This window comes from Pongo pygmaeus, chromosome 7, assembly GCF_028885625.2.
Source record: "Pongo pygmaeus isolate AG05252 chromosome 7, NHGRI_mPonPyg2-v2.0_pri, whole genome shotgun sequence".
NCBI classification, from domain to species: Eukaryota; Metazoa; Chordata; class Mammalia; order Primates; family Hominidae; genus Pongo; species Pongo pygmaeus.
Genome location: NC_072380.2, coordinates 121,910,701 through 121,925,442, shown reverse-complemented (window position 1 = coordinate 121,925,442; position 14,742 = coordinate 121,910,701). Strand labels below are relative to the sequence as shown.

The window sequence follows — 14,742 nt, the reverse complement described above, 5'->3', positions numbered from 1 at the left end:
CAACTGGTACCAGCCACTGCAAAAACATGCCAAATTGTAAAGACCATCAAGGCTAGGAAGAAACTGCATCAACTAACAAGCAAAATAACCAGCTAACATCATAATGACAGGATCAAATTCACACATAACAATATTAACCTTAAATGTAAATGGACTAAATGCTCCAATTAAAAGACACAGACTGGCAAATTGGATAAAGAGTCAAGACCCATCAGTGTGCTGTATTCGGGAAACCCATCTCACATGCAGAGACACACATAGGCTCAAAATAACAGGCTGGAGGACGATCTACCAAGCAAATGGAAAACAAAAAAGGCAGGGGTTGCAATCCTAGTCTCTGATAAAACAGACTTTAAACCAACAAAGATCAAAAGAGACAAAGAAGGCCATTACATAATGGTAAAGGGATCAATTCAACAAGAAGAGCTAACTATCCTAAATATATATGCACCCAATACAAGAGCACCCAGATTCATAAATCAAGTCCTTAGTGACCTACAAAGAGACTTAGACTCCCATACAATAATAAGGGGAGACTTTAACACCCCACTGTCAACATTAGACAGATCAATGAGACAGAAAGTTAAAAAGGATATCCAGGAATTGAACTCAGCTCTGCACCAAGTGGACCTAATAGACATCTACAGAACTCTCCACCCCAAATCAACAGAATATACATTCTTTTCAGCACCACACCAAACCTATTCCAAAATTGACCACATAGTTGGAAGTAAAGCACTCCTCAGCAAATGTAAAAGAACAGAAATTGTAACAAACTGTCTCTCAGACCACAGTGCAATCAAACTAGAACTCAGGATTAAGAAACTCACTCTAAACCGCTCAACTACATGGGAACTGAACAACCTGCTCCTGAATGACTACTGGGTACATAACGAAATGAATGCAGAAATAAAGATGTTCTTTGAAACCAACGAGGACAAAGACACAACATACCAGAATCTCATTCAAAGCAGTATGTAGAGGGAATTTTATAGCACTAAATGCCCACAAGAGAAAGCAGGAAAGATCTAAAATTGACACCCTAACATCACAATTAAAAGAACTAGAGAAGCAAGAGCAAACACATTCAAAAGCTAGCAGAAGGCAAGAAATAACTAAGATCAGAGCAGAACTGAAGGGGATAGAGACAGAAAAATCCCTTCAAAAAATGAATGAATCCAGGAGCTGGTTTTTTGAAAAGATCAACAAAATTGATAGACTGCTGGCAGGACTAATAAGAAAAGAGAGAAGAATCAAATAGACGCAATAAAAAATGACAAAGGGGATATCACCACCAATCCCACAGAAATACAAACTACCATCAGAGAATACTATAAACGCCTCTATGCAAATAAAATAGAAAATCTAGAAGAAATGGATAAATTCCTCGACACATACACCCTCCCAAGACTAAACCAGGAAGAAGTTGAATTTCTGAATAGACCAATAACAGGTTCTGAAATTGAGGCAATAATTAATAGCTTACCAACCAAAAAAAGTCCAGGACCAGATGGATTCACAGCCGAATTCTACCAGAGGTACAAGAAGGAGCTGGTACCATTCCTTCTGAAACTATTCCAATCAATAGAAAAAGAGGGAATCATCCCTAACTCATTTTATGAGGCCAGCATCATCCTGATACCAAAGCCTGGCAGAGACACAACAAAAAAAGAGAATTTTAGACCAATATCCTTGATGAACATTGATGCAAAAATCCTCAATAAAATACTGGCAAACCGAATCCAGCAGCACATCAGAAAGCTTATCCACCATGATCAAGTGGGCTTTATCCCTGGGATGCAAGGCAGGTTCAACATATGAAAATCAATAAACGTAATCCAGCATATAAACAGAACCAAAGACAAAAACCACATGATTATCTCAATAGATGCAGAAAAGGCCTTTGACAAAATTCAACAACCTTCATGCTAAAAACTCTCAATAAATTAGGTATTGATGGGACGTATCTCAAAATAATAATAGCTATCTATGACAAACCCACAGCCAATATCATACTGAATGGGCAAAAACTGGAAGCATTCACTTTGAAAACTGGCACAAGACAGGGATGCCCTCTCTCACCACTCCTATTCAACATAGTGTTCGAAGTTCTGGCCAGGGCAATCAGGCAAGAGAAGGAAATAAAGGGCATTCAGTTAGGAAAAGAGAAAGTCAAATTGTCCCTGTTTGCAGATGACATCATTGTATATCTAGATAACCCAATCGTCTCAGCCCAAAATCTCCTTAAGCTGATAAGCAACTTCAGCAAAGTCTCAGGATACAAAATCAATGTGCAAAAATCACAAGCATTCTTATACACCAATAACAGACAAACAGAGAGCCAAATCATGAGTGAACTCCCATTCACAATTGCTTCAAAGAGAATAAAATACCTAGGAATCCAACTTACAAGGGATGTGAAGGACCTCTTCAAGGAGAACTACAAACCACTGCTCAAGGAAATAAAAGAGGATACAAACAAATGGAAGAACATTCCATGCTCATGAGTAGGAAGAATCAATATCATGAAAATGGCCATACTGCCCAAGGTAATTTACAGATTCAATGCCATCCCCATCAAGCTACCAATGACTTTCTTCACAGAATTGGAAAAAACTACTTTAAAGTTCATATGGAACCAAAAAAAGCCCGCATAGCCAAGTCAATCTTAAGCCAAAAGAACAAAGCTGGAGGCATCACGCTACCTGACTTCAAACTATACTACAAGGCTACAGTAACCAAAACAGCATGGTACTGGTACCAAAACAGAGATATAGATCAATGGAACAGAACAGAGCCCTCAGAAATAATACTGCATATCTGCAACTATCTGATCTTTGACAAACCTGAGAAAAACAAGCAATGGGGAAAGGATTCCCTATTTAATAAATGGTGCTGGGAAAACTGGCTAGCCATATGTAGAAAGCTGAAACTGGATCCCTTCCTTACACCTTATACAAAAATTAATTCAAGATGGATTAAAGACTTAAATGTTAGACCTAAAACCATAAAAACCCTAGAAAAAAACCTAGGCAATACCATTCAGGACATAGGCATGGGCAAGGACTTCATGTCTAAAACACCAAAAGCAATGGCAACAAAAGCCAAAATTGACAAATGGGATCAATTGAACTAAAGAGCTTCTGCACAGAAAAAGAAACTACCATCAGAGTGAACAGGCAACCTACAGAATGGGAGAAAATTTTTGCAAACTACTCATCTGACAAAGGGCTAATATCCAGAATCTACAATGAACTCAAACAAATTTACAAGAAAAAAACAACCCCATCAAAAAGTGGGCGAAGGATATGAACAGGCATTTCTCAAAAGAAGACATTCCATGCAGCCAAAAAACACATGAAAAAATGCTCATCATCACTGGCCATTAGAGAAATGCAAATCAAAACCACAATGAGATACCATCTAACACCAGTTAGAATGGTGATCATTAAAAAGTCAGGAAACAACAGGTGCTGGAGAGGATGTGGAGAAATAGGAACACTTTTACACTGTTGGTGGACTAGTATAAACTAGTTCAACCATTGTGGAAGTCAGTGTGGCGATTCCTCAGGGATCTAGAGCTAGAAATATTATTTGACCCAGCCATCCCATTACTGGGTATACACCCGAAGAATTATAAATCATGCTGCTATAAAGACACATGCACATGTATGTTTATTGCGGCACTATTCACAATAGCAAAGACTTGGAACCAACCCAAATATCCAACAATGATAGACCGGATTAAGAAAATGTGGCACATATACACCATGGAATACTATGCAGCCATAAAAAATGATGAGTTTATGTCCTTTGTAGGGACATGGATGAAGCTGGAAACCATCAGTCTCAGCAAACTATCCTAATGACAAAAAACCAAACACCGCATGTTCCCACTAATAGGTGGGAATTGAACAATGAGAACACATGGACACAGGAAGGGGAACATCACACAATGGGGACTGTTGTGGGGTGGGGAAAGGGGGGAGGGATAGCATTAGGAGATATACCTAATGCTAAATGACGAGTTAATGGGTGCAGCACACCAACATAGCACATGTATACATATGTAACAAACCTGCACATTGTGCACATGTACCCTAAAACTTAAAGTATAATAATAATAAAATTAAAAAAAAAAAATACATAAAATAAAATATAAAAAAATCCTGAGATTTAGGTTCATCATTAATATCCCTTTTTAAAAATAACACAGAGGCCAGGTGTGGTGGCTCATGCCTGCAATCCCAGCACTTTAGGAAGCCAAGGCAGGCAGATCACCTGAGGTCAGGAATTCGAGACCAGCCTAGCCAACATGGTGAAACTCTGTCTCTATTAAAAATATAAAAATTAGCCAGATGCAGTGGTGCCCTGTAATTCCAGCTACTTGGGAGGTTGAAGCAGGAGAATCACTTGAACCTGGGAGGCAGAGGTTACAGTGAGCCAAGATCACGCCATTGCACTCCAGCCTGGGCAACAGAGAGAAACTCCATCTCAAAAAAATAAAAATAAATAAAAATAACACAGAATCAGTAAGTGGGTAGCCGGGATTCGAACCCAGGCTGTAGACTTCCTCCAGCCCTTATGTTCTTAGCTGCTAGACTATTCTTTCTTTAGTATGTAGGAAAAGTAAGCAGAAACTCAAAAAAGGGTAGAGATTTTAATAAATATCATTTTATTCCTCTAAGGTTAACCAAATAACTCATCCAGCATAAGCTAAAGTACAATATAAATACCAATTTCACATGTGAGAGACATTTGCATTGACTTTGCAATTTGGAATCTAGAAAGGCAGTTATTACTAAAATGGGACTGTGAAAAGACATGAAAACACTGCAAAGCAAGTTACATGTAAACCCACTCTTTCCTTTTGTCAACTTTGCTTATCTTTGGTGTTCACATTGAGTTTGTAACACACAGAAGAGCTCCTGGCAACCAACTAAAGAATGGAAAGTTTTACTTGTGGTGTGGTTCCAGATGTGAGATATATATATATATTTTCCTATCAGGTACATGTCACATCAATGATAGGTAACGTGGATCTGTTTTTCAGCATTCTCAAGACAACTACCATTCTGAAAAATAATGCCAACAAAAGATGATATCATTTTCAGCTTAGGAGTTACTATAATGTCAAATATATACAGCATATGTGAAAAAGTCCTAGAAGTAAAATCTATGGGAAAATAATGAACCAAATCCACAATAATTCATAAATATTATTATTAATATTGCTGAAAAAACAAGTATATAAATATTTCTGACTTTTAAACTAATTCCAGAGAGTTAAAAAGAAATACAAAGGAGTCTTCCTTTTAAAAATTTTAACTTAAAAGTATAATTCTAGGCCAGGTGTGGTGGCTCATGCCTGTAATCCCAGTACTTTGGGAGGCGGAGGCCGGTGTATCACCTGAAGTCAGGAGTTTGAGACCAACCTGGCCAAGATGGTGAAACCCTGTCTCTACTATACAAAAAATTAGCCGGGAGTGGTGGCAGGTGCCTGTAAACCCTGCTACTTGGGAGGCTGAGGCAGGAGAATCACTTGAACCCAGGAAGCGGAGGTTGCAGTGAGTCGAGATCATGCCATTGCCCTCCAGCCTGGGCAACAAGAGTGAAACTCCATCTCAAAAAAAAAAAAAAAAGTATAATTCTAAACCAACGATTGAGGATAAAAACACCACCTCTGGAAGTTCTCCAAGTCACAAAGATTACAGGAAAGGCTGAGTGTACCCTGGAAATGGAAAAGGATGAGGCTTCGGATGGAAATTCCTGACATGTTGATGTATTTTTTTTTTAATTTTGCAGAAAAACTGGAGACAGGAATTGCCAGGCACGCAAACCTGGGTCTCCTGTTAGCAGCAATCCAAAAGGAACGCCTGGGCTGCTATCATGGAAAATGTCAGTGTTATTAAAGCCAGCACTTGTCATGAAGAACGCAGGCTGTTTTGTTTTCTCTAGTTAAAAAAAGCAGTGTTGAAAGTGTATTCACCTACTTAAAAGTTGTAGCATTCAAAGCAATGGGAAAGAAAGATACAGTGCGATGGATGGAAGACAACTCCTAAAGATTTAAACTAGACCTATAACATAAATGCAAAGAATAATACAAACAAAAATAGCTCTAATGTATAGAGTTTATGGTATTTATAATGGATACCTTAGATGTATCATCCTTTTCAATATTCACAACAGTCCCAAGAGGTAGGAATTAATAGTCCATTTTACTGATGAGTAAGCTGAGGCTCAGAGAAGTAACTTGCCCCAGTCACATGATATGAAATGGCAAAGGTGAATTGAAAGCCAGTCAGACTGAACCAAAGTCCATATGCTTTCTGTAACATTATTAAAAGTATATAATTCAACACTTCAACAAAAATGTGTGTGCCAGAAATTGTAAGGGAAATGGCTAGAAAAAGGAGCCAAAAGTAAAATGTTATTCCTCCCATCTTACTGATTTTTTAAAATAAAAACAAACATGATAAATATCAAAGAAAACAACTGAGAAATACAAGATATGACTATAAAGTAACAAAGCCAATATAATTACAAACACTCCAGAACTTATCAAAATTATAATGCTCTTAATCAAATTAGTCATCTCAGAGGGAGGTATAATAATTTCTACAATCATGCCATTGTTCAAAACACTTTGGCTTGGGTATCATAAGAGTAAAATCATGTATCTGTATCTCCTGAAGCATAGTCTTGTGAGGTTTTATTTTATTTTTAAAGCAGGGTTTCACTCCATCACCCAGGCTGGAGTGCAGTGGTACAATCATAGCTCATTGCAGCCTTAAACTCCTGGCCTCAAGGAATCCTCTCACCTTAGCCTCCCAAGTAGCTAGGACTGCAGGCATGCAGGCCATCATGCTGGACTAATGTTTTAAATGTTTCCTTTGTAGAGACAGGGTCTTGCTGTGTTGCCCAGGCTGGTTGCCCAGGCTAGTCTCAAACTTCTGGCCTCAAGTGATCCTCCTACCTTAGCTTCCCAAAGCACCGGGATTACAGGCACGGACCAACGTGCCCAGCCCAACCACAGCCTTTTAAACAAAGTAATGCTGTGGCAAATGTTTACAAGTCAATACTATACTATGTTTGGAAATAGCCAAAAGTCATTTGGATACATGAAAATGTTAACAGTAGATCTTTCTACTGGGTAGAATTTCAGAGAACTCACTTTCTAAGTCAAGTATTTCTATAATATTTTACTGTTTTATAATGACTTTTACAAAAATAAAACATTTTAAAAAGTAATATGAAGCCAATAGTTAGGTAGTCATCTAGAATTTACAATTCCATTTAGAAATTGTTCTTGTGTAATTGATAAATAAGTACTGCATGCAATTCTAAAAACAGAGAATCTATCAGAGACAAGCCTGGTGATTTACATGAATATAGTCCCTCCAAATTAACTTTAAGTTCATTCATGTAGCTATAGAAACTCTGGTGTGTTTTGCAAATTCATTATCATTTTGTAAAAATCATTCTGTATATATTATGGGCATCCAAAAGCCTACATTAAAATAGCATTTATTAATTTATTTTAAACCACTTTACTGAGCTATGATTGACACATGAAAGCTATATATATTTAATATATACAACCTTATGAGCTTGGATATAAGTATATACCCATAAAGCCATAACCACGGCAGGGTTCAGTGGCTCATGCCTGTAATCCCAGCACTTTGGGAGGCTGAGGTGGGCAGATCACGAAGTCAGGAGTTCAAGACCAGCCTGGCCAACATAGTGAAACCCCGTCTCTACTAAAAATACAAAAAATTAGCCAGACGTGGTGGCAGGCACCTGTAATTCCAGCTACTCGGGAGGCTAAGGCAGGACAATTGCTTGAACCCACGAGGCAGATGTTGTGGTGAACCAAGATCATGCCACTGCACTCCAGCCTGGGTGACAAGAGTGAAACTCCGTCTCAAAAAAAAAAAAATCATAACCACAGGCAAGGTCATAAACAGACCCCTTGCTTCCAAAAGTTTCCTCCTGCTCTATTTATTAAAAAAATTTTTTGATAAGAATATGTAACAAGATTTTCCCTCTTAGCAAACATTTAGGTATACAATGCAGTCTTGTTAACTATATGCTCTATGCTGTACAGTAGGTCTCTAGGATTTATTCATTTTGCATAACTGAAATTTTGTACCCTTTGACCAATACCCCTCCTCCACTTCCTCTTTTCCCAGTTCTCAATGACCGCTATTCTATTCTCTGCCTCTATAAGACAGTATTTAGACTCAGCCTCTGAGAAAGACGTATGAGAATACGTTTTTAGTCATCTGTAAAATGTAGTTAAGGCAGGGGACTGTAAGAGAAATTGGGAAGTGTTAAGTATCTGCAATGCCGAACACATTCAGAAACTGAGACGGATGAGAAAAGTAGAAATTTACCAAATGACACTCTGGGCTTTATAATTAAGAGTCCTCAGGCTAATTGCCTCAGAACGTCCACACAAGAGAAAAGATTACATTTTAGCTAGATTTAAAAGGATACCTTTCCAAAGAATGGAATGTTTTGGTTTTTTTTTATTTCGAACTAGGGATGATCTGGGTCTATGTGCTTAAATTGAAGCCATAGTTCCTAGATCAGAAAATGTTCAGGTCTGGAAACAGAAGAAAATGGCTGGGTGTTTTTTTCTTCTTCTTCTTCTTCTTTGAGATGGAGACTCACTCTGTCGCCAGGCTGGAGTGCAGTGGCACGATCTCGGCTCACTGCAACCTCTGCCTCCTGGGTTCAAGCGATTCTCCTGCCTCAGGCTCCTGGGCAGCTGGGACTACAGGCGTGCACCACCATGCCCAGCTAATTTTTGCATTTTTAGTAGAGACGGGGCTTCACCATGTTGGCCACAATGGTCTCAATCTCCTGACCTCGTGATCCACCCGTCTCGGCCTCCCAAAGTGCTGGAATTATGGGCGTGAGCCACCGCACCTAGCCCTTCTTCTTTCTTAATCTGAGCATTTCTCTCATGACATTTAAATTTCTGTTTAAAACCCAATAACTTTCAAGCATACCATCTTATCAGCAATTTACAATGTAAGAAACATATGGTTAAAGATATATGAATAATATAAAATAATCTTTAACAATTATATTGTTCATGGGTCTTAACTCTAAAAAATAACACTTTAATCCAAAATATATTGTTTGTAATGTAGAAGCATAAACCATTTTAAGCATATCATTGAGAGATTGAATTCTGCAGAAATATTAGAAACATTAAAAGACATTACATTATATAACAAAATAATTAAATATCTTTGTGAGCTATTAAAACTTTTCATGTCTTAAAGACCAAATAATAGATTTTTCTAATATTTTTAAATGTTTCTTATTGTTCAAAAATTCCTAAGTATCTGATTACTGGTATCATTTATATTGCAAAGGTCTTATGGCTGAAAGAAACACATATTCCTATTTAAACCTAGGAAAAGCTGTGCATTAAATATATTTACTGATTGCCTTCTATGTTTCATTCTAAGACCAGGCAAGGAGAAGGGGAACCATGTATGGTACTCATGCCTTTATGAAGCCTGAGATTGGGTGGCAGGAGAAGGAATCTAACGTTTGGTTTTCTATTGCCTTTCCTCTTTCATTAACATACTATTTCCTATTTCTCTATTATACTTTCTTATCAACATTCTACCCAACACCCATAAAATGTTTTATTTGATCTTAAAATAAATTAAATGTTATTAGGCTCATGAAGAATAAAGCAAATAATTGCTGAGTTGGGTTAATTTCATTTCTTTCAGTTCAGTCATTAATCCAGATCTTGATGTTAAGCAAGTCAGTATAATAAAAATTCAGATGATCAAGTTGATAAAGACTCTTGGGGATTTCACTAGCTATCAAAGAGGATAGAGTTTTCCTACTCTGGCCAAGTGAAGAAACAACTCCAGTGGTGTTTGTTTATTTGTTTGTTTGTTTAACCATAAAGCTCTAAATATGAAATAGTCTTGAAAATACCTCAACCTTGGCAAAAAAAAAAAAAAGCAACGATACCTTCCCCTCTTATAGTCAGCCTTGTTGCTCCATTTATGCTGCCGTATTTAGGTATTATTTCTGTGACTTTGGGGATTATTTGAGAGCCATCTGAAAAATATTAAAATACAGTAGAGGTACAAATCACCAAGTTCTTCATTTCAATCATCAAAATTTGTAACACATACCACAAGGTTGCAAGGAAAACATTACGAAGTTTACAGGACTGGAAGTAAAATTCACCCAGGTTTTATTTTTGGCTCTGCCAATGACTTGACAGAGTTATTAACTTAGTTAATACCCACTGGCTTTGTGCAAAGCACTATCTTAGGTGCTACCAAGAGCAAAAATAACACATGATCATTTTCATCACTTACTATCATATTATAAAACATGTATTAAATCCTTAATTTCATGTAGTGCTCTGCTAACTGCAGATCTGTAACTACGCTTACCAGTTCACCTAACAGCAGACACCAAGAAGAAATAAGTCATTATAAGAGCACAGAAGAAATGCAGTGCTAGGTTGTTTGAAAGACTAGACCAGATACAAAGAGAAATGTTGGTTTTGAGAAGAAATTGTTTTCTGTGAGGGAGTGTGGCTTCAGGAAAGATAATTTCTGAGATTCTTCTAGCCTCCTGATGATAGTGAGTTCTTAATATAAAGGTCACTAATTCATTCAACAAACTGTGTTAGCTTCCTGGAGATACATAAATGTATAACAGTCCTAACTTTCCGAAGGCTTAGGTTAGACAGTACGAAGAGACAGAGGAGCGCATAGAGGCCATGGGTGACTCAAGGAGCATTTCACCCACGCTGCTTGTGTCACATTGGCTTCTACAAAGAAGACATGCCCCTTCCACGTTTTTGAGGACAAATATGAATTAGACTGGACCAGTTGTCAGAAAGATAAAGATAGTTCTAGATAGTGGGAACTGCTCGGGCAAACAGGGTTGTGTGACCTGCTTCTTTGGAGTATTGCAAATAATTCTTTAAAACAACTCAAAGCTACACAGTGGATAGAGGTGTTTATTTTCTGCTTACACTGTACAGATCTAGTAATTGCTGGAATCCTAAAAGAAATTTTCACAGTAGGTAGAAAAATTTAAGTGATGATACAAAGAAAGGCCACAGAAATTATTAATTTCTCAAAATGGATGTATATAAAAAGGCTAAGAGAATTATGATTGGCTTGTTCAGTTCTGTCTTAAAAAGGTTTAGAGTGGACTTCACCTATAGTAGCAAAAGCTCTGCAACATAAAGGAGATCAGTTCCGAGGCCCCAGACCCAGTGCCTCTGTACCTCGGGTCTGTCTTTGCCAAGAGCTCCAAGGTGTTCTTATTCGCGCATATTCATATCTCAGGGCAGCCCACAGCCAACAGTAGGAAACTCCAGCGAGGAAGCTGGATCCTATCTCCAGACAGTGCTGCTCCTCGGCTATCTCAGGTTCATCCTCCTGTTATCTCCACAGACAACTCCAATTTCTTATCTTATCAGTCTCTTCCCAGCCCTCTTCTGGGTATTACTTTGAAAACACAGGGCAGCTGCCCCTGGAAATGACTGACACCTGCCACGAAGGCCCATCCCCGTCCTACTGGGGGTTGTTGCCCTTTCTTTTGTGAGGAAAGCGACCCAAGAAGAATGGAGGAAAAGGGACTCAGGTTGCCTCTTCCCAGTCCCCACTCCCCCGCCAAATTTCAGTCTCCTTTCACTTGTGTCACTTTGGGGGTGCCAGTGGGAGATTTCATCATTCAAGTAGCAGCGTCGATGAGTTAAAAGGCAATCTCTCGCAATGTCTTTCTCTGTGTCCTTGTCTCTGTTTCTCTCTCTCTGCGTCTGTCTCTGTTTGCTAGGCCCGCTATCCAGCTCCCCTGGTCCCCAGGATCGTCATGCAACCGCACCCACAGCCTCAGCCAGGTGCCAGGTGGTCCCGCCTCTCCCAGGACCCCGGGAGCAGGGGTAGTGTCTACGCGGGCCTCTCCTGCTTGCCTGCCTAGCGTGCCCAAAGGGTTACCTGTGCTGGGATCCGCGGCACACAGGAGCAGCCCCCAGAGGCCCCAAATACCCAGGAGCCACAGGTGTCCCATTGAAAAGCCAGTTCCGCGGAGTTGGTGCCCTCCGCTCGCAGCTGGCGCTAGTGCTGGAGTTCGGCTCCGGGGACTGCGACTCGCTGGCGCGCCCGCTTCGTCCCGGGAGAGCTGGGGAAATGGGCCGCCCTCCCGTGGCCTGGCCCGCCCCTGCTGTCGGGCTGCGCCTCTGGGATTTGCATGCGCGCGCGGACACACACATACACACCCTGGAATCTTCGCGGGAGAACCAAGCCGGCCCCGAACCAGTCCTTGATAATCAAACCTCCACACTTAAACCCGGGTGCTTCCTTCCCAAGGCTGTCCCCATAGGTGGAAGGGCCTTACTCCTTTTGGCGAAAGGAATCAATGATCACTGAGGTCTGCCTAGATCGCCTCTATTTTCTTTTTGTTCCTTTTTTCTTTTCTTTTCTTTTCTCTTTTCTTTCTTTCCCCGCGTACTTTCATCTGCCTGTCTGCCTTGGTCATTAATCCTCCCCAGGTGGGCCTATAAGTCCACCTAATACACAAACCCCACGCGTTTTTACCCCTTCACATTCATATGAGATTGTGCTATCTCTTTAATTGACAATCATAATAATATTTGTTGGTTTCTCAGCATGTCCCAAACACGGCGCCTAGTGCTTTATAGACAATAGTTCCAATAGCGGACTGTTATTCATGCCCATTTTTCTAAGCAGTGGACTGAGACACAGAAATGTTAGGTGACTTGCCCAGGGACATACAGCTAAGTGCAGAGTGAGGACTCAAGCAGAGAGACTCCAGAGCCAGTTCTCTAATCCTCTCCACTGCCCTCAGTTCAGTAGACTTAGGGCGAAGGCTTACTGTTAGCATGGAGGGAAGTCCAGCACTGCTGATCTGTTTCTGGGATGCCAGATAGCAGACGAATGAAACGCAGGTGTCTCTGACCTCCCTGGAGAAGGCAGTTTATTATTCCCCACTGAGTGCTCCCCAGGGGCTAATTCCAAATCCTCTCACTGTTCTTAATATCCTAACCTCAGGCTCTCTTGATTGCCCACCTCTCCCTACTCTTTAAAAGGTGAGAAGGGGCTGGGCACAGCGGCTCACGCCTGTAATTCCACCACTTTGGGAGGCCGAGGTGGGCGGATTACTTGAGGTCAAGAGTTCGAGACCAGACTGGCTGACATGGTGAAACACCATCTCTACTAAAAATACAAAAATTAGCCGGGTGGGGTGGCGCACGCCTTGTAATCCCAGCTACTTGGGAGGCTGAGGCAGGAGAACTGCTTGAAGCCGGGAGGCGGAGCTTGCAATGAGCTGAGATCACACCCCTGCACTCCAGCCTGGGCAACACAGTGAGACTCCCTCTCAAAAACAAACAACAAAAAAAGATAAGAAGATCCACCCACCTAGTTTGCAGTTTCTACATTTAAAAATGTTATGTGTTTTTACAAGATATTAAAAGATTATTACCCAAATAGCAATGCATAATCTTCTATTGGAGCCTGGTTTGTAAAAATAATAATAATAATAAAGCTATGAAGGATGTTTGCAGAACAAATTAGGGAAAGTGAATATGGATTAAGTAACAAGTATTGAAAGATATTATAGAAGCGTTCATTTCATTAGGTATAACAGTGGTATCATACTTTAGTCAAAGAGTGTTTTCAAGTGATGGAATTGCCTGATGAAGTATTTGGGGTTGTAGTGTCTTTATGTCTGGAATTTACTTCAAAATGGTTTTGCTGAAAAAAAAATCTGGCAAATTTTAAACAATGTTTGAATTTAAGTGTAGGTATGATCCTTTGCACTTTTTTATTAGTTTAAAAATTTTTATAAGTAGAAAATTTTAAGTTCTCTTTCTTTCCCTCCCTCCCTTCCTTCCTTCCTTCCCTCCTTCCTTTCTTTTTGTTCCTCTCTTTCAGGAAGAAGTATTTTTCTTCCATGACATGGTCAATCCCCTCTTTGAACTCTTTGTGAAAACTCTTCTCTTCCCATCTTACTGATTATTATTCTAACAATATCCCCCTTATCTCACTTCTAATTAATTCACTCTCCGTTCTCCTCTTTTCCTAGAAAGATATACAGTATTCATTACTAAAAAACTAAACACAAGCAAAAAATCCTTTCTTCTCTTCTTAATTGAGGCAAACTCTCTAGTTTACTTGTTATTAAACTTCTTGAAAGAGCTGCCTGTTTTAGTAAACTCCTTGTTCAAGGTCACTGTCCACCTACTCATTCATCTATTGCACAAGGCCATCTGTGTTCCAGGGTCTGTTCTAAGTACTTGCTGGGTGACGGAGGAAAGGTAGAGGTTGGGAGTAAAGTTGACAGATAAAATACAGGCCACCCAGGTAAATTTGAATTTAAAATAAGCAACAAATTATTTTTTCCAGTTTTAAGTATGTCCAAGCAAGATTTAGGACATATGTATACTAAAAATTGTTCAGAGTTTATCTGAAATCCAAATTTAACTCAGCTTTCCATATTTTTATTTACTAAATCTGACAACTCTAGTTGGGAAGGAAGAGAGAAGAAATAGAAGAAAGAATCCTAAAATAAGTAAAGTTAGGCCCTTATTCTTGAGGAGTTTATATCTGTCTAGTGGGGTTAAGAAAATAATTTTCAGCCTGGGCAACAAGGCGAGACCCCCATCTCTACAAAAAATAAAAAATAAATAAATAATTTTAAAAAATTAGTCAT

At 39.4% G+C, this 14,742-nt stretch overlaps 1 protein-coding gene across 1 annotated transcript in view; it reads right to left on the bottom strand.

The window, feature by feature from the left end:
- Positions 1 to 12,078, bottom strand: part of PKHD1L1 (PKHD1 like 1) — a 180,183-nt gene extending 168,105 nt beyond the window's left edge. Inside the window, 2 exon segments of the mRNA XM_063669026.1 lie at positions 10,012 to 10,101; positions 12,006 to 12,078. Coding sequence (XP_063525096.1) covers positions 10,012 to 10,101; positions 12,006 to 12,078 — 163 coding nt within the window.
- Between the last annotated feature and the right edge of the window lie 2,664 nt (positions 12,079 to 14,742).